We start from the raw sequence: 25,905 nt of genomic DNA on the forward strand, positions 1-25,905 counted from the left end.
AAAGTAAACACTTTAGAACAGGATTGTGTGTTTACTGACTCTCTGTGATACAAGTTACCTTTAAGGCTCTTCTTGTTTTTCTTAAGTCAAACGAGCAAACCAGTCGATCTCATGCCGGATTTACACACTAACTTGTTTGCACTGGGTGGCATCCAAGATAAAACAGGCAGGAACTGAATGTGCTGAAGCCAAACCTTAGTTTGTGTTAATGTGTTTGTTATTCTCTGTGTGAGGCTCTTGAAGTTTTATTAGGTTTTTCTCTCATCTGGTTTTGTACATCCTGACCAACCATCTTTATGTATCTTAAAATGTATTAAAGTTATTATAAGTGCACAAACCAGATGTGTAAAGATGGTATTTAGTCGAGAAAGTCTGGATTTTGTCAAACCTACTGCATATTACACGTGTTGGCCAAATCCACAGACTTTACAATCATCCACATACATGACAGAAAGTATTTAAAGGGATGTCACAGTCATGGTTATAAAATAGAGGAGAGGGAAACAAGGTTTGATCCATTTTGCAAATATGTTATTTTATTAAATTAAAAGCTATTTTAATTCCCAAACTATCCAGGTTCAGTCTGAATTGTAGGAAACTTCTTCCAGAGTCAGATTCATGTGTTTACTCCAGCGGAGGCCGACCGGGCCTGATGCTGGAGGAGCAAACAAGAGAACTGGACGGTCACCTGATCGAATCGGCCTCTGACGAAGATTGGAAACGAGGGGAAATTGTTGTGTTTATGAAAATGAGATAAATAAATTCACATTTATGTTGAAGTTGTGACTTCACCATTTAGATTTGTCTGTTTATTTGGATTCTGAGTTTGAGTTCACGTCCTGGATCGGGAGTTCCCTGTCTTCTCTCACTCCTCCCAACCCTGTGTTCACATGAGGTGAGCTGTCGTGATATGGAAACGTATTCCCTCCCAGTGTTAATCCCAGTTGTAAATGTTTGGCTTCAGGCTCTTGTTTCCTCTCTAATAAAGGAAGGTTGACCCGCCCACTGGACAAATAGGTCTTACACTTATATTCTGTCTCTTAAGTATCCTTAACGACCAAGTGCCTTTAAAACCAAACACTGCATCACGTATTGACACAGTGACAAAAGTTAACTTCATGCAGCTCAGAGTTTTCCACAAAAGACTTAAATCCAGGATATGAGGTATTAAAGAGAAGCTGCTGGTCACTTAGTGTTGAGGATACGCTTCACCACCTCCAGTCACATCCCTGACATGTGACCAGCAAACCCAACATCCAGATACTGGGCAAGCAAACAAAAATAATTCCTTGCAAACTTCTCCTGACATAACTGTGAAGAATCGAACGCGTAACAATGAGATCAAAGTGCCGGGAATGAGGCCAGAGGGGGCAGAGCACCCAGCCTGACCCTGTGAAGGCGGAGAGGAGGTTCGTCCTCCTGGTTAACTCGACATGTGATTAGCACTTCTGTCTGCTCCTGGGTTTGCCCTCCAGTCAGCCGGCTGTGCCTTCAGAGGACTCACAGCCAGAGGGCCACTCAGTCCGCAGCAAGGTAAGACACGTTTCGATTCAGAGATACATTTGATAAATTATTTTAGAGTCTCTATCTGGGACCCAGAGGCGTTCACACAATAATTTCATTTTAGTGTCAACAAAGATTTAGAGAATCTGGAGGTCGTCTGATTCCACGGAGCTGTTCTCATCTCTCGTAAATCCTTTTGAGCCGAGTTTGAAACAATGAAAAGTCAATGTAAAGATTTTAAATTCAACGTAAAGGAGTGATTTTTCTGTTCCAGGTTTGTGTGTCTCCGCACCTGAAATCAAACACAACCTTCCTTCTGCAAACACAAGGAGCCTTTTTAAATGTGCACCTGTCGAGTTGAGTGCATCAAGGTTCTAAGTTAATGCTGAAAATCCTTTAGACCTTAAAGCTTTTTACTGGACAAAAGTTTGAAGAATTAAAAAGCTGCAATAAATACGATAGTGGAATTTTAATCTGTTTTCTTAATGTTCTCTTAATCCAACAGTACGTTACCACACCCGCTGAGCAAACACACACAGAGCCTGTGTGCAGGGCTTGGCTGCTCAAGTGTAAGAATATAATGGTGGAAGAGTTAATATTCTACTAAGTTTCTCCCAGTTAGAATTGTGTCTCTGTGCAAGTCGCCTGCTTGTTTTTACCATCACTGCCCAGTTGCATTAGCAGAAATTGGATTAGGCTGCTCAATCACCTGATTATCATTATGTGATGTCCCTGAACATTCCTTCACTCCTCCCTCGTGTGTGTGTGTGTGTGTGTGTGTGTGTGTGTGTGTGTGTGTGTGTGTGTGTGTGTCTCGCTCTGTCAGCTTGAGTGAACTTACCAGATCCCCTGATGCATTATGAAACTCCATCATGTGAAATATTTGCGGAGGCTTTATCTTGTAAAAACATCCCCCAGCAAAGGGACTGGTTGGATGGTTTATTTAATAGAGACGGATACGACACGGATACATAGAGAACTGCACAACAATAATATAACACAATGCGAAGTAGCAACTGCTTAGTTCAAAGGCACATCTTAAGAAGCTTTAGCATGAAATGGCAGAATTAGACGAGTTCATCAGAATCAGAATCAGAATCAGAAAGTATTTATTGCCAAGTAGGTTTACACCTACCAGGAATTTGCTCTGGTAATTGGTGCATACAATGAACGTAGAAACATAAAAACACAACAAATACAAAACACATAAGAAAAGCAATAAAAAAACCAATATATATTTACTCACTATTTACTTCTTATTTACTCACTTTTTCTAATATTTATACAAAGTAACATTTATTTAGACATAAACATCTAAATCTAAATACAAATTATATAAAAGATACAAAAAGTGAAGTAAAAAGTGAAATGCAAAATGCAACAGTGTCAGATTGCAATATGCAATGTAATGCAGTATAATATAATATAATCTAATGTGTTGATTTAACACATCCTTGAGATGAGGGGGCGGAATAAAAGTCAGAGTCAGGTGGGGGGGTGCCGGGTCTTGTTGATAAGGCCGACTGCAGCAAGGAAGAAGCTGGTCTTGTGGCGGGAGGTTCTGGTCCTGATGGACCGCAGCCTCCTGCCCGAGGGAAGAACCTCAAAGAGTTTGTGACCCGGGTGGGAGGGGTCAGCCACAATCTTGCCTGCACGCCATTGAGCAGCAGTTCACTTCAAACAGTTGTGAACTGTTTTTTAAACTTCTCCTAAATATGATTAATACAAGACACTGTCCAAGGGATCTGTTTCCTCAACAGAGAAGATCAGCTGAAACATCACCAAGTCGTCCACCTTGTGTGAACCTGGACGAACCTGTAAGAGAACAGAACATAAAGTCTCATAGACCGGATCCGTGTGTTTCATCAGCTCACGGATCGTGACAGGAAGCAGTGACGTTCACCAGACCACCGTCAGAAAACCAGTTCCTGTTGAGATTGTCAAGCAGACGATGAATCACAGATGTTTCTCTCTGGCTGCTACAGCACTAGCAACATGGCTGGCATCATGTCAACCATGAGAATGAGCAGAAACCCAGTTCCCAGTGCTGGGAGGGAGGCGGAGTTAAGCAGCCAGTTATATTAGCGAGTCTGCAGGTTTTATTACTGATCCAGCAGAAATAATTATCGTGAGTCAGGGATGGTGTATTCCTTCCCTGCAGGACTCTCTCTCCCGTCCAGGCTCCTTTCATTCAGGTTTTACATGAGAACGTGATGGTGGCGTGTTCTGGGATTCAATCACTTCAGAAACTCGAGCACTGGTCACATCTCAAGCTGCTCACGGTGACAGTTCCAGGGTCGACTTTCAGTTCAAGTCCCAAGATGCATCTCGGCTTCTGTCAGGAGATTCCCACCCAAACTACCGAAGCTGTGAATTTGCTTTTGCACGACAACCTGAGATGATTGTGTCTCTTCTCCGGGTGAAGTCACATTAGATAGGAAAGGTTTTCAGTGAGAATAGACTTTAAAAACTTTTCTTTTAAACATAATTAAATATGGAAAGAGAAGCAGCTCTGTCAGTGGGACTTCAGAGATCTTCACGTTCTACTTTCACATGAATAATCGATGTCCAGCCTCGATAATGGCTCAGGAATGTGCACCGTGATCATGCCGTCCCTGACCAACTGGTTTCACACAGGTGTTAAAGTGACACATCACATAAGGTTGAATAGAAATGGTAGAATTTGGCAACAGAATGCAGGTGACCTGGTTTTGAAGGATTTCTCTGCACTGCCACTGCAACTAACTTTTGAAATAGTTCATTGTTTATAAATCCTTCTCATGTTATGCATTTATTGACACTGTTGATGTTTAAATATACATTTTCTTTATTACTCCATCACAGCCCAGCACCAGCCACTCTTCATCATGCTTGGCACCACCACCACCGGGAAGAAGCTGGATCTTTCCAGGCTCACGGACGAGGAGGCCAAACACGTGTGGGACGTCGTCCAGCGAGACTTCGACCTGCGGAAGAAGGAGGAGGACCGACTCGGGCAAGTTATGAATATAAAACTTTTCTGAGGCTGATGTCAGGCAGTGTTCAGATATGACTGGCCCATGTGGGACTGTGGCTGGGCCCCCAACAACCTCAGGGTTATGATTACCCCGCTGATCGTGGCTGAAAGCACAATGGAGATGAATCCTCATAGTAACATAACAAAATAACAATACACAAAAATAGCTAATTAAGTTTGCAGAATTGAGCTAATAGCAACCCATCAGCTTCTGGTCACAACAGACCGACACAGTAAAACCCCCGGAGTCCTTTACACTGAGCAGCAGAATGTGATGCTGCTCAGGAATATTTCACTTGTAATAACAATGTATGACTACTTTAAAAATATTAAAATCATCATCCATACAGAGGACACCACTGGAAAAACACAGTTGTATAAAAACAGTTATTAAACCATTATTTCTCTGCTGAGCCGGGAATCACATGTCCTGTCTCCGATGCCTGTGATGCAACATAATTGATTATCTGCTGTTGGTTATTGAGCTGTTTGGAGGATCAAGCAAGTTGTTTATTTAAATTTAGTAAAAATGTGCACATGTTACTGTCATGTATTTTTGAAGGATGGCCTGACTCTGTTGATCTGTCAGATGATTTGTTGATGTGCTCGTGTCTCCTCGGTGGCATTGAGTGATGAAGGGTTTAGATCTGAAGCTGAGGGACGAGGATCATTATCCTGCAGAGTGGGATGACCTCTTATCATTCATATACAATGTTTTTATTAATTAATGAAATGATAAAAAGTACAAAGCCACTTGTTAAAGGGCCCTGAGGCATAAAGAAGATGAGATCACAGCTCCTGGAAAGGCTTCACCTCAAAGGTCACCTGACGCCGAGCCAGGACGAGAATCAACCTTTATTTGGTAAAACAGGAAGTCAGAAAAAAACATTGCATCTTAGAAGCAAATCTTTTATTGAGTCGCTGGCAAAACGCTTCTCAAACTGTACGAATCGTTTCAAGATTTCTTATCAAAGACAAATTGATTTTCTGCTTCTTTGCTACTTTGATCTCCAGGGACTTCTCAGTATTTCTGTGATTCTAATCTGAGCCACTTGAAAGTGTTCCAGACCCTGAGGCACTTTTTCATATCATTTTGATTTCCTGCTCTTATTTCGAGCTGAATCTTCCTCGTTGAAAAGGCTTCACCGTGCGCGTGCTGCTGTGCATGTGCTTTTCTCTACAAGGCAGCAAATGGAGCGAGTCAGACGTTTGTTTTATTTTGTTTTTATTCTTTTTCCATACATGCAGTTTTATCCACAACTCACTCTACCGTTGGTCAAGCAGCTGACTGAAGACGTGGTCCTTCCACTGAGTCATGCAGATAGCTACGAAGCTCTTTTTCACAAACACAAGGACAGGCACTGTCCCTAAATACCAGTCACTTAGTCCACGGCCCCTGCCAAGGTTCTTCTTCAGCCGTTTGCTCTCCATCCAAATGAGCTGTTGTTGTCCCGAACAGGCAACTCGTGTTTTCCAGCGACGCCTCTGGAGCCTATGAATAGATACAGATCTCCATGTGGCTCACGTATAAAACTCTCAAAAGCTAAACGCCACATATGTCGGACCACAAAATAAAAAACAACTGACCTCGGTGATGATTTAGACTTTCTGTTAGAACAGAAGTTAGATTCTCAGAGATCGATTTTTCTTGTGCTTTGTAAAAGATTTGATTTACTAATACGGGAGTTAACTTACAATATTGCAAAATGATTATATTGTGGAGACATGGAGAGAATCACGATGTCTGGGAACACTCAGTCACTCTGAAGAGCAAAGGAACAAAGTGCACGTCAAGCAGCCACACCCGGATTCCAGAGCTTTTCCAGATAAGCTAATCTGCTGCACTACCTGCTTCTGCTCAAGTACATATGGATCTGAGGATTCTGACTAAACAGATTTCATTGTAATGACAGATCTTAAATAAACCGATGGTATTTCTTGCAGTTACTAAAGTGACAAACCTAGAACATCCTAATAACATCTATGCTAATGCAAGTGAAGCAATGACACTTAAAATTGAAAAGCTTAGATGTTCTGCATTATTATAATTTCAAAATATAGTATTATTATGCAATTCTTTTAAGGTTGTTTTAAAAAAAATACCATAATACTTTGAAACGATGTTAAACTAACATATTACAATTATTTTCATAATTTCGAAATCTGTATTTATGGAGACAAATATTAGATTTGTGGGTGTCTCTCCCAGGTGCCACTGATTCGCAAGGCATTCTGGGAAATTCTCACAGCCCTCTTGAAGTGTGGGTCTGAAAAAAATCATTTTCCAGGACTGTACAGCCCGACCACTTGGCCCCTCCCCCTCCATCCCAACCAGTATCGGGGACAGCCCTCCCCGACATTTATCCAATGATCTGGGCTGTCAATCAAAAAGCATGCGGTTCTGAAGAAGCTCTAATAAACCAAACATTCTCTCTTCCTGAATAAGCGTTTTTCAAAGCTCCACCCACGCGTGATTCCAGCACTGTCAGCATCTGGTTGAGCTGAGGCTTGTTTGACCATCAGCACAAGTCTGCTTTAGAGTTTGCTGGATAAAAGAGGAGGAGGAGGAGGAGGAGGAGGAGGAGGAGGAAGACGTGTTCGCTTGAGAAGGATCAAGCTTCACGTCTTAAAGCTGTTAAGTGGTAATTTAGTTTTTTGGTGCACTTATTGCATCGTGCAGGTATAAATTATGAGCTGAACTTTCCAACTAACTCACTTTCAGAGTTTGCCAAGTGGAAAGAGAGTTTTCATTTACTGTTTATCGATGGGAACAGATTAAAGACTGAGATGGCTAATTTCTGTGTAATTACTGGAAATGACTGTAGCACTTATCCTTTGAGGGTTGTACCCCCCCCAACCCACCCACCCTCAAAGGATGAGTGGAGCCAATCCAAGCTGACATAGGACAGGGTACACTCAGGTCACCAGCCTATCACAGGGACAGACACAGATGAGATCATCCGTCCCCCTCCACTGCTAATATGGTGTATAATTTTCACATACAGATTTATGAAGTGATACAGGATAACATCACACCTTGTTCACTTGTACATTCATGTGCATCCTATACTGGTGAAACTTACAGATAGATGTATTGTAAATCTAGAAGAAGTGCTATTCACAGAGAGTAGATATTTGATAAATACAAAATAACGAAAGACGACATTAAATCCTTCATATTTTCACGAGAGAAATCAATAGAACGGACACATATCTCATCTATATCCATCGATTTGTTTCTCCTTCTTAATGTTTCCTGCAGTATTCAGTTCCCCTTCTTGCTTTTCCATAAAACAAGAAGACATAATGTTTATGTGATGTCGTCCATGACAGCCATCGTACAAGTGTCAGATTTGGACTCATAAATATTGTTGTTGTAGCTGTAGAAACATACAGTGTGTAATAAGACAGGAGTCTACACACACGAGCTCCACAGTTCAACATTTAGGTCTTTGTGCAGGAATGATGGCAGAGTACGAATAAAGTATAAGTCGATATAAGCCACATGTCTCTGATAATCTCTGAATGAAAATATCTCTTCTTTTGCATTTTTAATAATGCATGTTAACAACAAGATGTTAACTTAGGACTCAAAGATATATTAAAGTTATTGTCCCTCCAGAAACATGCGTGTTTTTGAACATATGTATTATTTTCTTTAAAAATGTGTTAATACAATACACAATGGCATGTTTTGGGACCTATGTTATCACAATATTGCAAATTTGAGAATGCTCTCTGAAGAGAAATTAACCATGACTTCCCTCTTTGTCTTCAGGGACCTGAAGACCAAGATTGAGAAGGAAGACACCAAATCGGAGCTGTTAGGGAACCAGACCAGTCTGACTGAGTCCTACTGCATTCGGTGTCTCCAGCCCTTCAAGTTCCTGGTCAACAGCAGACGTCAGTGTCTGGACTGCCACCATTACATCTGCAAGTCCTGCAGCCGCTACAACAAGAAGGAGCAGGGCTCAGTGTGTGACCCCTGTCACATGGCCAGGTAGGAAAGCACACATTAAACATGTGAAACCTTCTCATGTAATTCTTACATCCAAAATAATTATATTCATTATTTCAAGGTACTTTACATAGAAGGTCAAGACCTTAAAAATGATGGGCAAACCCAACAGTTCCCACAATGAGCAGCACTTCTTCTATTCAATTGGAATTAACTTGTGATTTATTTAAATTATAACTGAGGTTCATTCTGCTGAGCTGCTGAGACATTTAGTAAAATGAAACTGAAGAATGCGAATGGGATTTATTTTAAAGATGTAAACAGGTTTTCTCTCACTTTTATATGAGGAATATACAATTATAGCACTTTTCTGAAATCCACCAGGTCTTCACCTCCCTGTACGATTTTTACTGTAAATCTTATTTTAAATAAATATAAACTTGTTCTATTTGGCTATTATGGATCCACTGTTATTGTTCATTAACACACAGAAGCTGCTGAGTTTGGATGTTAGTCAGTATGATATTAAAATACTTTGAAGTCACACAATCAAAGTTTTTGGTAATTGGACTTTAAAAAATTCAATCAGAGGGAAACCATTGACATGTAAACATATGAACATTAACATACACAAGCTGCAGAGAACTAACAATGAGCATAGAACTGCCCTGTGGACAACTTGCCTTTTACCTGCTTTGACAAAAAGCCTTGATTTCTAGATTGGAGGGATGTTGGTATATTTTTTAATCAACCTGGTTCTGTGTATACATTTATCTGTAGCCTCTCCTTCATGATCCCACTGTGTCCAGGGTCCTGAAGATCGGCACGTTGGAGTGGTACCATGAAAACGTCCGAACCCGCTTTAAGCGCTTCGGCAGCGCCAAGGTGATGCGCTCGCTCTTCAAGAGGCTGAACGGGGAACACAGTGGCTCTCAGAGTGACTATGGAGGTGAGCGGTTCGATTCTGTGGTTCACTTTCTCTTTATTGTTTAACCTGCTCTTCTCAGTGGATGTTTTAATCTCTAATCCACTTGTGAAAAGCTGAATGCAATAAGTAAATGGTTTAATTCTGCGGTGGCGGCCTGACAGCACAGAGATTCGTCTCCATTACTGCTCACCACTCAAACCCTGTGGTTCCTCTGCACAGCTGTCATGAGGGAATGTAAATGTGAATGTTAAGCAGAGAAAATCAAAGGTTACAAACTGAGGTAGAATGTCAGGACTCGGTTCAGGGCTTCTTTGAAGAGGGCGAATTTCCATCTGTTCCACTCCTTTCACAAGCCCTGAGGGGGGGGGGGGTTCTGCTCCAGTGGCAGAGCATTGCTGGAAATCTGCTTGAGCTTATGATGTGAAATCCCCATTAAATGAAAAGGCTTGGTGGAGAATCGGCAGCTGCACATTGTACAGTAACTGCATGTGGAGCTTCTATCAGCTGGAGGGAATCACACTCAGTTCTCAAACAAGTCAAACGTCCCCGTGAGAAGTTCAAGAACCGTGAGGGAACAAACCCAGAGCAGGAAGAATCACGTAGGTTTAAATAAAAGCCAAACTACAAAATGCAACAAATAAGTGCAACTCAACTTTATTTATTTATTTTTTTGATGATGGTTATTGGACCATCATCTTCTTAACCAAGGTGCAGTTGGACGAGATGAGTTTTTAGTCTGCGGAGGAAGATGTGTAGACTTTCAACAGTCAATTACATGACCTGTTACTTTTTGGAGATTAGACAACACTCTGTCACTTCCTGACTGGATCTCATTGGTCAGGACTCAGGTGCTGACCACAAAGTTCTGTCATTGACAATCCACCTTGTTGTCAGTCCTAGAAAAAAAATACTGCTCTTATTTCTTACTTAAAACGCTCGGCAGGGACGTCACCTCCATGTCTGTGTTTTTCTTTCACTCCTCACCGTTCTGTCCGTGAAACGTTTTAATGTTTGTGACACTGAGTCACCAGAAAGTCCCGTTTCCTCTGTTTCAGATTGTAAGCCAGTCGTGAGCAGACTGCCAAAGCTGTCATGGGGTCTAATCTCCTCCATCTTTCCTGATTTTCCGGGCTCAGACTTGTCACAGCAGCTGTGCCGAGTGCGGTCACAGACCACTTTCTCACTTTCTCCCTTTATCACTTTCTCAGGCCTGGAAACGGCTCAGAGCAGCTCCTGCAGTGTCCGGTCAGCTCTGTCCCTAACTGACCAGTGGGTTGCAGAGGTTGAGCTGCACACACTGTCTGCTGTGTGTCTGGAGACGTTATTACCAGAGATACCGATGCGGTGATAAGGCCTGTTTATGTTTCCTCCTCGTGTTTAAATGTCGAGGCAGTGACGCGATGACATTCCTCATTTAAAAAACGTTCCATCCTCTGTGTTTGAAGTGGCTCAAGCTGCAAATATCCTGTGGCTGCAGCCAGAGCCCAGAAAGCAAGTCTGCTTCCACACTGAAGCACACATCAGCATTATTGTACCACACAGGCCTCCAAGTGAGATCAGAGCTTCAGATCTTTGAATCCACGAGGAGGCAGCCGGGACTCCTGGTACCGCTTACGCTGAGTCACCCTGGAGGAGTTTGGGGAGGGCACACAGTTAGTTGGCTGGCTTAGCCCAGTAGGCCTCGTGATCCTCCAGTCACATGGCTTCTATTCTGCCTCTGGAGTTGAACGATTCACTTCTGCAGGTCTCCGGCTACTGGAGGCGTTAGAGAGGAGAAGAGAGGAGACTGAGGGAGGGGGGGGGGGGGGGGGGGGGGGGCAGAGCGTTGATCTGTCATGTTCTGTTGTGGAGTCCAGCTCCTCCAGCACAGAGCGATGTTTTAATACGCATGTGAACAGATGCATTTTCTCCAAATCAGGAACTCGACACATGTACAGATTCATGTGACCACCTGGATTAAATTCAACACGCATGACTGTACACTCACTCCCCCCCCCCCCCCACAAACACACACACACACACACATCACTGCTGCGGCTGTCTTCTCAGTGTGTGTGTTGTGCTGTGGTCCGTCGGGCCCCCCCAGCTCGGACGGTGTCATCCCTCGTGTGCAGTATCTTTGTGCAGAGGCAGAAATGTAACACTGCTGATGTGTCTGTGTTCACACACACTGGACAGAGAGAAGAGCTGAGCTCAGTTTGTTGGCTTCTTTAACTCTGGCTGCTTCGTGTAATGCTGCTACTGCTGCGCCTGCTTCTGGTTATCACTTTACATAGAAAGTCATGATGAGATTAATTATCAATTACTGAGCTAATAGCTGCAAGTAATTAAAGGCGAATTCTATGCTCTTTCAGGGAGAAGTAGATTCTCTCCTTGGTCTCGTGGAGTATGAGGCTTTCATACCTCTCCATATTTACATACTTTCCCCTTTACTCATAACAGTTTGGCCCGTTTTTCGCGTATGTATATATGTATATATAAACACACATATACACACACACAGGAAAAGCCAGGCGCTCACCATAGTGGATTCATAACAATGAACTGGATGTGAACCAAGTACTTTTTTGGAAACTGTGGGATAAAAGCTGACAAAGCAGGAAACGAAGGCTCCATGTGCATCACACTTTATCTGGATAGTAATAATAATAATAATGATAATAATGGTAATGAAGGGGGGGGGGGGCACTGTCCACATACTGCCTGGTTTTCTTAATGAAGCTCAAACAGGAGTCACATGTGGTTCCTCTGACTCCCAGAGGGTTAATCCAGTTTGTGTGTGGTCCTCCTCAGATTAGTCCTGGACGAGTGTAAAAAGTTCCAAAGTGGTGCACTGCCTCGTTCACTCACAACAACACTGAGTCATTATAAACTGAATATTGACACCACACTACAGAATGACCCATTTTGAAAGTTCTCTGATTGTGGGAGCAGTGGTTTTGGAGCAGATCAGAGAGTTCTGGTCAAACTGGCACAGTCACTGCTCATCTGGCTTTTATTCACAGTGGCCCATTGATTTATTCAGGTTGAGCAAAGAGCATAACAAACGAAAATGGCAATCATTACTATTATTATGTGATTATCATTTGAGGTTGTGGTAGTGTCGGTGATGCTGGCTCTAATAATATGATATTCATCTGCACATTTCTGTCAGATAAATAGAAAACAATCTCTTCATGTCGGACACGTAGACTTTATGAAATCTGAAATGATAAAGGAGTGATGCAGTGAAGGTTCACAGTTCTTTATTAACTCATGAAATGGATCTGAAGGACAAATGACAACACATAATGTTCATGCCTTTTTATCTTTCTGACTGATGGAAGAAATACTACATGCTTCTCACTGTAAATACAACTGAAAGATGTGATACTTTTATATATATATATTCATATTCATTCACTCAGCAGTTGTCCATTAATCAAATACTCTCTATGTTGTCGTTCAGGGATTGAGAAACATTAGTGAAAAGGTTCAACACTAACATGTGTGTCGCTCTACACCAGCAGATGGATATGAGGAGCACAGTATGGACGCCACGGACTCACAACACTACAAAAGGGTACGACAACTCCTTTTCTACTTACACACTTTCTCTTAGAGGTGATGAACCAGTACACAAGCTTCTCTTGTTGCACTTGTGAATTTTTTTTTAATTTTGCAGCTGTTTTGTGGATAATTACTTTTCAGCAAGTTTGTGGATTCCAGTGATTTGAATTATTAAACAAGAACCAAATCAAGATCATGAGTTGTTGATTGCAAGATTTTGACACAAAGACACGAACGCACAAACACACCTGATTCCTTTGTGTTGTCAAAACAAATGTTTACTGTTCTTTGATTAAAATATGTGTTGGAGCTCATCTGCAGCAGAGACAAGTTGAAACCAGCGCTCTGCACGTGTGAGTGTCTGAAACCAGTGAGTGTCTGAAACCAGTGAGTGTCTGAAACCAGCGAGTGTCTGAAACCAGTGAGTGTCTGAAACCAGCGAGTGTGGGCAGCACTGATCTTCATCACGCTGACAGGTCCCACACAGGTTGTCCACATGATAGAACCCAGCCCCCGAGAATATCTGGAATGCCTTGACAGCTGGTGACACCCAAGGTCAAGAACAGTTGAACTGGCCCTAACCCGCCGTGCATTGTGGGTAAATACCAGGCTGTCGTTAAAAAAAAAAAAAAAAGAGTACAAAGGGCAGTGAGTCCACTGGAATTCATCATAAAACCCAGACTGGTTTTGTTTGTACCACAGTATCTGTGTAATATGGGAGCAAAGCTTTGTTTATCCTGCTGCGGCGGTCGAGTGGAGAACGAGCTGCGTCTGGTTTTCAATGTGACAAACAACTAATGTTTTATTTGCATCATACATGACAGACCTCTAGAGAGGCCAGTCAGTCATCTCTGCATCCCCCCCACCCTGTCTGATTACACTCAGTGCCACCTACTGTTCTAAATAGAGTACTGCCTTCTGCTGCTGCTCAGGCCAGGGCAGTGTTCGGAGCTCCCATTCAGTGCCTTGCTCGAGTGTTCTCGGGCAAAGTGGAGTTTTTCATAATCTACACAAAGATGGCAAACTGAATCTTTGTGCAAGATTAACCAGAAATGTGAATATTAATATGTTTAGTCACCTAAAGTAGAACCAGGTGTTTTTATAAAGACTATGGATCTAACAATTAAAAAGTGTCTGAAACCTTAGATATTACATTTTCATACAAAGGTTTAGATAGTTTCCTTATGTTTTACAAAAAGAGCCAAGATACATGTACAAATCAATATATATATATATTTCTGTATGTTCAACATAGTAAGCCTGAGAGTGTGTGATGCTTCGAGTGATGTTCTGTAAAAGAAATTATTTGCATTAATGAAAGTTTGTTAACGAGACACAGTGGGAGTCTTAACGAGTCGTGCTTGTTAACCTCCATCTTCTCTTCTTCATTTGTACCTTTCCATGTTTCCTCCTCTTCCTCAACTCCTCTTCGGTGGTGGTCGTCTCCTTTCACTGTCAAAAGATAAAAAAGTCCAAACGGAGGCTAACTGTCGATCCCATTGATTTCCAACTGGGCTGTGACTACTCTGAGTCAAGAGGACGGTCCAATCAGGTAGAAGCTGGACAACTAACCACAACCAGCTTTTCCCCAAACACAACTAATCTGCATGCCTGAATTATACGAGACGGAAATATTGTTCCTCCTTTTCTGTAACCCAGTCACCATGTGCAATATTTTGAGGGTTCTCTTCCCATCTCTTATATGAATTTATGAAGGTTTGTAGTTAATTCATGTAAAGCAGCAGTTAATTTTCATACCTTTGTGAGAACCCCAGTGAAAACTCACTGCTCCCTCCTCTAGTATCAGTTTGTCCGAGCAGCACTAACCTTCCTCCTCCTTTCTCTCTCTCTTCACTCCTCATCCTCCCTCCCAGGCCCCGGGTTCCCATGACATCCTGGTCCTGGATGTCGACGGGGGGGAGATGAACCTCGCTGAAGCTCACGTGGCCTCGGTTTTCCATCAGATGTCGGAGCAGCAACGTGCAGGTGCTGACCCGGGAACGTGTCCACAAGAAAGCCCTGATAAAGGAGCTCGTACTGTTTTAGAACCATGACAGAGTATAAGTTAGAAAGATATAGTTAACATAATACAAAAAAAACAACCAAATAATTGAAGCTATTGAAAGTAAAATGACTTTTTCATTTTGCAAACATCAGATTTGACTCATCTCCTGACCTGAGTGTGAGAAGATGAATTAACCACTCTGCTGTTTCCCTCGTAGATGACCAGATGTTCTCGGAGAGTCGAACCGTCCCGTCCCGCTCCGTCTCCCGGCTCAGCCACACCTCCTGTGGTAGTGGCAGTGGGGGGGGCCCCCGGGGCAGCGGCAGCTACCTGCCCGGCCCTGACGACTCGGAGGAGGACGAGGACGAGGACCAGTGCCGGCCCTACCTGCTCTACCAGTCTCACCTGGGCCCCTGCAGCCATACGTCCCAGGAGAGCTTGAACTCAGCCCTCCCCCCGCCCCAGGTCTCTAGCATGCTTCATGTTATTGTTTCTCAATCTTCACTACGTCCAGGTCACTCTGCAGCTGCAGTGGGACTCAATTAAATCCAGATTGGATGGTTTCTATGCTGTAAAACCATCGGGTTAGAATGCTTTGGGTTGAGAGAAGGCCTCGTTTGACATTGTGCGTGCATACCACACATTATAAACGTTTACATGTTCGACCTCCTTTACGTAATCCAACCCCACTGCGCTCAGATATTCTGTCTGATATTAATCAACTTCTCTGATTTATGTTTTACCCATGTGGCTTTTAACGATAGATAATAAAAGTTGGAGGCTCTTGCCACAGTTTGCAGAAACCAATGCTTTGTTTTATCTTGGTAGTATGGGACAAACATCTTGAAGTAGTTTCAAATTGAATGCAGTTTAAAGATAGAAGCCTATAGTCTGTGCATGGAAGACAATGAGAATATTTGGCCTTGTTGTTTAGCTGTGAGCTCACTGCAACATGGCGTGTTGGAAACAATCAGCTTCATTTATATGAGCTATAAAAGGTACAATAAGACCATAAACATGCATTTAATCTCACCCTGGACGGGTTTTTATGAAAGACAGATAAATTGGCACAAATCTAATCCTAATTCTCAAAATGTGTTCTGATCTGTCAATTAATTGTGTCTTTTCTGCTGAAGTGATTCTCCGTCAGACATTCCAGGCCTTCTGAGCACAGCACACACACACAAACACACACACACACACACACACACACACACACTGACAGACACAAACACACACACACACTGACAGACACACTCACACACTCTGCAGGCTGACATGTCACAGAGTGATGTAGGGGAGACAGCTGTGAGATCAGAGGAAGGTTGCACACATTGCATCAGTGTCTTTTTACGTGTTGGCACTGGGCTCGGTCCCTGGAAAGGAACACAACAACCGATACTGGTCCCTTCATGGGAAGCAGATAAAAACAGATTGTGTTTACCATTAGTCCGACTGACTTGGAGCAGCAATCACTTGTCTTCATGCGTCTTTGACTCGATTCTGACTCACTACAGAAGATAATGTTCACCTGCTGAGGAATAAATCCCATTAACCGAATCAGGAGAAGTTCTTTGTAGTCACCAGCGATAAGGGATCTGAACCCAGCATGTGATTGAGCTCTGGTGTTATCAGACCCATCTGAAACCTCGACTCATTTCCAGCCTCACTATCCAATGTCACGGCAAATTTGTCTCCCAGACGGGCAACACACCGGGGGAAACATGAGAGACACACACAGCCCGGGCACGTGCCTGTCACACAACAAAGAAAACACGTTACACTTCCTCCAGCTCCGAGATTAGTCACGAGACCGGAGCTCCTGCTGCGTCTGATTCAGAAACATTCTCAGACCGGCAATTTGCCCTGAAAGTCAACTGATGTTGGCAATTTGATTATGTTTGTGGAACAGGATTTCAGAATGAGTCAACGAGCGCAGACTCATGAGGGGCATGAGTCTGTTGAACAGAGTTTATATTAATACCTGCAAGATATTTTCGACAGACACGAGAACGCACGAACAACACAAACAAACAAACAACAAAGATTCTTCTTATATATTAATTTTTTTGTAATGAAAATGTGGTTTAAATCTGAAGTATTTTTTCAACTAGTTCCCGTCCGGAAGCCAGAGGGAAGAGCTTGTTTAAAAAAGATGCAGAAATCTCTCAAGTCAAATAAAAAAACAATAATATATATATATATGTCAGTCATAGAAAGGAGGTGAATGAATATAAATAATATTATTTTTGAGTGTGAGAATCAACATATGGTTTGTTGATTCATAGAGTGTCTGAGAAGCACGATTCAAGTGAAGAGCGTCATTTACACTTCACAGATTTATCAGATTTCTGTCTCCATGACTTCCTGAGTTGAATATGACTCGTCCTGCCTTCAGGGACCCCCAGTTAAAAAAATAAAAAGCACTGCATTGCTAAGTATTTATTTTTCCAGTAGAATTATTCTATTTCTTTCCTCAGTCAAAAGTTCTCAGGCTGTTCATCCAGGTCATTTGACAGAGGAGAACCTTTCCCTTGTTGTGGAATCAGATTTGACTCAGAGCGCAGATTCCGATGAGACCATGTGAAAGTGCAGCACGGACATTATCTAACAACCTGTGTCTGAAAAACAAATTCATTTGACATATTGTCTTTTGTTTTGCACAGTGAGTGAAATTAAAATCATATGAAATGTTGTTACTTAGTTTTATATACTTGATTACCCGTGAAATTGTCCTCTAGTACTTGTATTGTACAAAGCAACTTAATTATATCTACACTTTACTCACTTTCCATGAGCTCCTTCATTTATGTCCATCAATACTAAATACTGCTAATGTTTCTTTTCTTTTTTTTTTTACATCATATCTGGTGTCCACCAATCAGCTGTAGTGTCCCTAACTTATGTCTTTCTTTAGATCTCTGACCTGAACAGACACATATCAAACATAGAGACCATCTTGAGTCGCTTAGAACAGAAGGTCACCTCCACATATGACCAGGTAAATTCTATACTGTTGTGTTACCATCATATTTATGCTCTGTCAGACTAGTTGTCATAGGAATTATGTTTATTGTTATGAATATGTTATACATGTGAACATTACGGGTGAGGACACTGAGGATGTAGAGGAGCATATCGTGTGTCTCTCACCTCACTCACACAACAATGGACGGACCCTTGAGGGACTGAGGTGTATGCAGAAGGTTCAGCTGTGATTTACATTAAACTTTTGACAGCTAAAATGTGACAGCTACATGTTGCAGCTACACAATTACATTAACAATTTACCATGTGTAATAGGAAAGACACGCAAAGCAGCTCTGAAGATTTCACGGTTTTGATTGAGTCCAACCAGAGTCCTTTGAAAACGCAGCAGGCATCTGTTGTCAACAAAGACACTCAAACAAGTCATTGGATGATGGATAGCAGCTGATAATGTAAAATAATATATAATATAAAAAGTTGTATTTTCTTCATAAACCTGTTTCTAATATTCTCCAGAGAACAGTGGATGGAAAGTGAATTAATTTGGATTTTATTTCGCTGAATTTCTTCCCTCTGTAATTGGAGAACAGCCCAGCCACTTTTTTAAATCCACACCAGTATCATTAGTGACTGGGCCAAGCCACAGAAACAGAGTTAGCCAGTTTGGCAGGAGTTGCTTGGTGCAAAACTTGAAAAAGCGAAATATACAAGACTCTGATTAGGGATGTTGTGATTCCAGTGTCTCTAACTCAGGCCACCGGAGTGCTGTGTGATGTGTTTGTCTTTAGACTGTGGGTGAAAACTGGAGCACCCACATAAACACAATCAGTGCCGAGCCGGTGACACACAATGACTCTGGCTCTGACTGGAGCTAAACATTTTAAATATCGCAAAGGATTGTCATCAATTTGACGCTCAGGTCATTTAAGATCAAAGGTTTTATCTTTAACTTAAGTTAATTGAAGAGGGGAAATAGACAAAGTAATGGCTGAATTCCATTTAGCTGGTTTAGCTCGTTGTCTTACTGGGACACTTGAACAGATCAGAGCGATGACTGTATAGAAAGATGGTCGACTCCTCTTCCCCTCACTGCACAGAGAAGAAACCAACACATCTCAGATTCAAGCGCTGACATCTTTTAACATAATGAGGATCGAGGAGTGAAACTGTGTCATCGAGCTCTAAACTCCATCCACCACAGGCAATCCAGATGTTTTGGCTTCAACTGTCCACTGTTGTCCTTCTTCATATACAGTCATTGGAACAGTGTATAATTACACCTGTGCTTTCCTCCCATGGCTCATTGTCTCTGTTGTGTTCCTGTTCACCGACCAGGCGTCCCTAACCCCGAGCAGCAGCTCTCCTCTTCCTCAGTGGGAGGGAGTGGACCTGGAGGAGCAGCAGCTCAGGCAGAAGCTTCACGACATGACGAACGACATCAGTGACCACAGCCTGACCTCGGACGAGGACGAGTCCAGCGGGCCTCAGTCCTCGCAGGAGGTCCCGGCCTGGAGGAGCCCGGAGGGGGACAGCAAACCGTCCAGACTCCCGACCAGGCCTTCGTCCAGGACGAGCACCGTGGACTCCATCCTGGAGGAGGAGCCTCAGCAGACTGACTCTCAGAAGGTAGAATTAAAAGAGTAAAACTTTATGAGTTAATCTAAAACCTCAACTCTCTCACTTGTGGCACATTCTGTCTTCTAAACATTCTGGCTCATTAACTTCCACACCAGCCCGGCAGGAATCCAGCTCCAGCTCGTTTCCGTCATAAATCACATCACTCGGCCTCAGCGTTTATTTTCCCTTTGTGTCGACCACATGCAGATGCATCGCCCCTTGGAATGAAGACAGTGTGGGGATCTGTTGAGTGATGACACACTCATGTCCACAGGCCCGACCTACAGACAAACCCCTCTCTGAGGATCTAAAGTTTTACATAACACAGGAAGCACGACAACAAGCTTCTCTGAAGTTATAACCCCCATGTTTCCTTTCGCAGTGTGACCGTCTTGTTGCCAACAGGACTGAGGGGGACAAAGACCTCTGAATGACCCTTAAGTCTTTGTCTTCTTTTAAAACTACTTGTTCTGCTTCAATAAATTACTTTAATAAGACATGAATAACAACTTGTACCCACAGGAGGATATAAAGAGAAGAGCGATTCAAATAACTGCCTGCTTCGAATGGGCTGCTTTCTTGAGATTGAGTTTAAAAGTATGGGATAATCTTCTGACGTGAACGTGGACTCTTGTGTCCTTACAGACAAACCACATGACAGACAGTGTGGAGAGGAAGTGGCTCCCCCTAGAGGAGGGGTCGGAGTCGAGCTTCAGAGGCTCGACAGCTCTACTGGTCGAACTGGAAGGCCAGGTAGCTCAAGCAGCTGCCGACGTCCAAAACGCCCAGAGCGAGGTGAGAACAGACCCGAGGCTGAGTGAAGCAGTAATAAATAGTTTTCTGAAGAATCATTAATGTCGGTGTGTGTGTGTCTTCTATCCCGAGGTCTCTTACATAGAGAACAGGATCGCTGCTCTGAACGCTGCCGGCATGCCTGTGGATAAGAAGAGAAGGGTAACGGCTTTTCAACTTCCTTAAAGTCCTGAGGGCTCTTCAGAGTCAGAGCTGTTTAGAGTCACCAGATGGAAATCGTTGTTTCCTCCAGTGCAAAAAAAAAATCAAACATATTGGAGTTATTTATAAGAGTTAAACCTCCTGCCAGAGCTCGACATACTGACTTGATTTCCAGCTCTGTGGCCCCACCAGCCTAGATTCAAACGAACCAATGAAATCATCTCTATCTCCAAAGCAGATCTGCCTCTAATAACTGAGTCTAGTCTCCAAGGGCATATATGTTCTCACATTCTCACACTGTGTCTGTCTTTCTGTTTGTAGTCTGCGATCCCGGTCCACCCGAGAAGACTTTCCCAGAACGTCCCCTCAAGTAAGAACCAGCACCCCCCCCCCCCCCCCCCCCCCCCCCCTCGAGCATTGATCCCCGGGGCCTCCATGTTCATCTTATTAAAGTCAAACTCAGGAACATGATGTGAACTGTGTCCTATTGTTCTGCAGCTTTAAATGTTCCAGCGGGAGTGCATACATTGTTTTCAGGCAGAATGGTTTTCACAAATAGGGTTCTAAGGGAATCGAACTCATTTCTACCATAGATGTCCACTGGGGCAATTTGGATCAGCATATTGTTTCAGTGTCCTTAACAAAAAGGTTAATGTCATTACTCAACCCATTTGCTTCCAGCTTTGAGGTTTGTAGAGAGTCCTACCTCCTCGCTGTGTTTTTGAAAAGGCTGTGGACAGACCATGTAGTTGCTGTTTGTCTCCAGGCCAGGTGGACAGGTTTGTGAGGAACTCCCTCTACAGGGGCTCCCTGACGCAGAGGAACGCCGTGGCCAAGCCCAAGACCGGAGCGAACTGTGCGGTACGGCCCCCACGCTGCGGTGCTGGGTGCGGTGAAGGGTTCAATTCCACTATCACATAACAGCAGGAACTGGGATCGGCCATTTGTTCCTCACGCCAGTGCAGAACTAAATACCAGCAGTGAACCTCCTGTCGACCTGTGTGTCGATGATAAATCCAGTGTTGGCTCTGTGTGGTGATCTGGTGAAGCTCCAGACTGAGCACATCTGGAATTCACTGCTCTTTGCCAGGAGAGAGTCCAGGCACACAACTCACCGCAGCAGCTTGCGGTTCTCACACTTCAGATTCTAACCCCCCCCCCCCCGCGACAAACTGGTGGATCTAATGGTGGAATTGAACTCTTCACGTCACAGTAACACTGGGCTTTGCCTCACGTGGTGACTGGTGTCCCGTCACTCCGGCTGTGTGGTGGTTTGACTTAACTGCATTTTCTTCTTGTTCTGCTTCTTGCTGCTCAATCAGATGATGTTCGCCTCACATGCAGAATCATTCAAGCTTTAGTAATGCATTGATTTTTCTTAATTTTCTTCACCTGTAGGAGGTAAGGATCTGTACTTCTGCACAGGCACTGACTCTATTAATAAATACACTTGCTTGCATCTTTATTCTGCCAAATCTGAATAAACCTGTGGTCGGATCCTGAGTTAGATAAGGGACAAAATTATATATTTAAGTATATCGGTAAAGATTTTCCCCTTTATATTTAAATACTTTCTATTTACATCAGGAGCGGATCCTCTTTACAGTAGCCCAGACTGGACAAATTAAACCTTTTGAGTTTTTATGACACCTGAAGCTACCACAGCTTCTCCTTCATGTTTGGAAGAGGAGGGTGAGGTGAGGGGTGTTCAGCTGCAACATGACACTTCACCACTAGGTGTCACTAAATTCTACACACTGAACCTTTAAGCATGAATGAGACACAAGGTGTTTTTTAGAGATGTTGTTTTAGAAAGACTTGCTCACGGTAAACCCTGTGGAGGATGTCCTGCTGCGTTCTCACGTTGACTCACTGGGACATTGTCCAAAGTCTTCAGCAGGAGGCTGGCAGGAGAACCTCTGGACGTATTTACCTTCTGTCCCTCTGGAGAATGTCAAGAGATTATCTGGAGTTCAGTTCAGGTCTGAGTAGCTTCAGTCTCGATGAGATGGGCTCAGCCTCTGTTCAGTCTCCAGCAACTTTCACCTTCCTTTGATTATCACTGCTTCATGCTTATGCTATTTAATGACATGATGGGAATGTCCTGTTCAATGTGTTTCTTTGATGGTTGATTTCTCTACAATGTGTTTAAATCTATTCTCACTTTAATGTGAGTAATCCCTGATGATTTAGAAGTGAACAGGTTTATAAGATCAAGCCCAATCCTTATAAACCTGTTGAAGTGGTCGTCCTGTTCCTGTCACTTGTTGTTTGTCTCAGTTGCTGTGAATGATAATTGATTAATTAACCCAATTGAAGCACGAAACGATTGATCAGCTCTTTCTCTCATTAAAACAACCACTCACTCTCTCTCTCTCTCTCTCTCTCTCTCTCTCTCTCTCTCTCTCTCTCTCTCTCTCTCTCTCTCTCTCTCTCTCTATCTCTCTCTCCTTGCAGAAACCAGTCATGACTCAGGGTTCCTGAGGAGGAGGCTGAGCCTTTTGTGATCCAGCAGTTTTTTCACATTACAAAATTGTGTCCATTTATGACAGTCTTCATAACTGGACATTTAGCATAATGTACTTTATTCCAGTTGAAGGGTGAATTACTTACATTTCAGAGACCGTCACCTGGAGTGGGACGGCTTTGTGTTTTTAAAAAATTTGCCCTTTTGATATGAATTAGTAATTTTACCATATTTATATTATGATTCAGTTACACATAATGCGCACTAACATTGCTTCGATTGCGAAAACATTTACATTTGTCATAATAATCTGATATTGTTAAGATGCTTATTCCAATGTTGCAGGTCCTACAGCTGGTAGCAAGCCAGTCTGTAAACACTTTAATATTATCTGTCAAATGTTGTTAATGTTTTCATTAATATCTTTGTAAAGGAGAAATGAAAAGCCAGTTTAAATATCTACCTTAAGGTGTGTGAGTGTGAATGTGAAGGAAATTAATTCAGTGTGTAGAGAAATACACAAACAGTGGAGTGCAGCTGGTGACAAGACAAAACAACTGCAACCTACTGCATGTTATTCACCACCTGACCAGAGGAGACAATAATTCATCTTTTAAAATATATATATATATATATAAATACACTTTTTGTATTGTGACATAATATTACAAATGTATGTTTGTTAGATTTTTCTGCATATTTATAGCAACAAGACACTTAAAGAAATGTGACTTTTTCTAGATCAACATAATCAGTCGTTTTATATTCAACCTAAATTCAGATTGTAACAAAATTCAAAGAAACTAAAACTATTTCTTTCTTTCTCATTATCTCCTCAATCAATAATGTCAGTCATCTGTCCGATAACTGCATGTTGCACATTCTGAATCCAGATGTTGAAGGAAATTGTGTTTTTGAAGATGATTCAATAATTTACATTAGTTTTGTGTTCATGCAGTCGAGGGACAAACTAAATGAAAACGTTAAATGAGACACAAACCCAGAGCAAATGCTTCTGTACAGTTTGAGATCACAGAAGAATCCTAATAGATGATAATAATATGTCTCAACATGAATTCTATTAATTGTCTATTTCTTATTAAATTATTTACAAACAAAATCTTCTTTTGTTTGTTTTTGTTGTTTTTTTGTGATCTTATAAATGTAATGTGTGATTTCCTGTTTGGCCTTTGCAGCCTGTCCCTGTCGCAGATCTGCATCTTCTCACCATAACGTTGATAAATCATTCAACACACATTGTTCTCGTCTTGTCACTTCGGTGAGGCGGTGACACGACAGCTCTGTTACCAGTTATCTGAATAAACAGGAACATGTCCACCAGTGTGCAGTGGAACAAAGACCATGAGGGTCCTGAGGCAATAAGACGCTGTCATTCCAAAGTATGAAACATCTCCACATGCTGAACATTACACATACACGACACTTGTAGCTTCACTTTCCAACATTATTGATGACTCCAGATGATTTGTATCCCAGTAATGAAAACAGTCCTAATAATAATAAATAAAATACTTCCTTTAATTCATTGCTTATGTGTGAAAGTCAACAGGGAGTTAAGTGGAATTTTCCAATTCTCAACTGTCCTTTTCACTGAATTCATTTAATAGTTATGATGATAACTTTATTTATGGGTTTTGAACACAAATGAAATGAACACCGCGAGAGAACAAAGTCATTTTGAACCGTTGTGAACCGACCAGAGGTTTCTACTGAAGCTCCGGTCACAGATTCAGTCCGTCCAGAAGCAGGAGCTAAATTCTTCACGTGAACTTTCCCTTTAAGATCACAAGTGACCGTTCTCAAATGTGAGTCTTGTGTATTGTAAGTATCGTACATATTTTCCTCGGGGGTCGGTGACATCAACGCATCAGCAACCCCCCCCCAGCCCCACCCCAGCTGGAATATAAAGAGATGATGAAAGAAGTGATTGAGTGAAACCGACATCCAGACACAACATCGTCCTCCCAGTGCAGGTGAGATCTCAAATCAATCTGTGTCTGTCACAGTCGCATAATTTGCTTTGATCCAATCTTCTGTGGATTTGACTGGGCTTTCATTTCACAGGGATTCAACTGGGAACCGCTACATCGGTTTCTACTGGGAGATCAGGAAGAAGACATCCCTGAGGGCATTTCACAGTAAGTCGTTCTATTGGTTCAATATTCATGCTGTGTTTTTCTACTTTCTTTAGCACATGAGAATACACATTCAAGAGCAAAGTCAAAATCAAATTAGCAAAAACTGATATTGGCTCTGAAGCATAAAAGACTGTTTCAAGAATATAAGATGTGCTGCTGAGATTTTTAAACAAAAGCAAAATATTCCTTAAGATGTGATTGATTGTGTGTTGTTGTGTGTTTTGTGTGTAGCTCAGTGATGGGGCTGTGTGCAGTCCTCTGTGTCGTCCTGCTGTTGCTGAGTCCAGCTCTAAGTGAAACTAATGGAGACAGTTCCATTGTCATAAGAAGTAAGAGATTCTGAAATCAAATCAATGCCTGAAGTGATTATGAAAAGTTTGTTGCCATGTTATTCCTCAAAACGTCTGTTTGGTGATTGACTACCAGACAACCAATCACATGTCTTTGCTTGTTTCACAACCAGTGCGTCATTTAATAAGTTACATGATCATTGGGGAAAATACCATCAAGAAATCTGGAATTATATAAAAAGAATTATATGATAAATACTGAAGTAAAAAAACAAAAATGTTAAAAAGATGAGAAAAACGAATGACGTTTAATTTATTGGATTGAATTTACTTTAATTATAACTAATTATTTCCAATTTCATTATATATATTTATATTCTCCTGTATAGGTTTGGGCTGGAAACAATAAAGTCACATTCTGCAGCTTCTCCTCTTAGTATGTTTATTTTCACAACACTGGAAATCAACCCG

The 25,905-nt window shown here is 42.2% G+C and overlaps 1 protein-coding gene across 6 annotated transcripts; it reads left to right on the top strand.

Annotated features, from left to right (window-relative positions):
• Nucleotides 1–1,073: 1,073 nt before the first annotated feature.
• On the top strand, nucleotides 1,074–24,105 carry mlphb (melanophilin b). Of its 6 annotated transcripts, none has more exons than XM_053440587.1 (15): nucleotides 1,074–1,533; nucleotides 4,348–4,498; nucleotides 8,298–8,519; nucleotides 9,287–9,426; nucleotides 12,912–12,967; nucleotides 14,417–14,506; nucleotides 14,829–14,940; nucleotides 15,177–15,424; nucleotides 17,877–17,960; nucleotides 19,283–19,573; nucleotides 20,210–20,359; nucleotides 20,450–20,518; nucleotides 20,840–20,888; nucleotides 21,285–21,379; nucleotides 22,976–24,105. In XM_053440587.1, exons 2-15 carry the CDS (start codon nucleotides 4,371–4,373, stop codon nucleotides 23,000–23,002), a joined length of 1,761 nt encoding a protein of 586 aa, XP_053296562.1. In that variant the 5' UTR covers nucleotides 1,074–1,533; nucleotides 4,348–4,370; the 3' UTR covers nucleotides 23,003–24,105. The 6 variants fall into 6 exon arrangements, with proteins under 6 accessions (XP_053296562.1, XP_053296563.1, XP_053296564.1 ...); XM_053440588.1 differs by having other exon boundaries at nucleotides 12,915–12,967; XM_053440589.1 differs by lacking the exon at nucleotides 21,285–21,379.
• Nucleotides 24,106–25,905: the final 1,800 nt, after the last annotated feature.

Source organism: Pleuronectes platessa, chromosome 14 (assembly GCF_947347685.1).
Source record: "Pleuronectes platessa chromosome 14, fPlePla1.1, whole genome shotgun sequence".
NCBI lineage: Eukaryota > Metazoa > Chordata > Actinopteri > Pleuronectiformes > Pleuronectidae > Pleuronectes > Pleuronectes platessa.

Coding starts and splice junctions, on each gene's coding strand:
- mlphb (XM_053440587.1), top strand. CDS start 4,371: ATGCTTGGCACCACCACCACCGGGAAGAAGCTGGATCTTTCCAGGCTC. Junction 8,520..9,286: donor GACCCCTGTCACATGGCCAG/GTAGGAAAGCAC, acceptor CACTGTGTCCAG/GGTCCTGAAGATCGGCACGT. Junction 9,427..12,911: donor CTCTCAGAGTGACTATGGAG/GTGAGCGGTTCG, acceptor GCTCTACACCAG/CAGATGGATATGAGGAGCAC.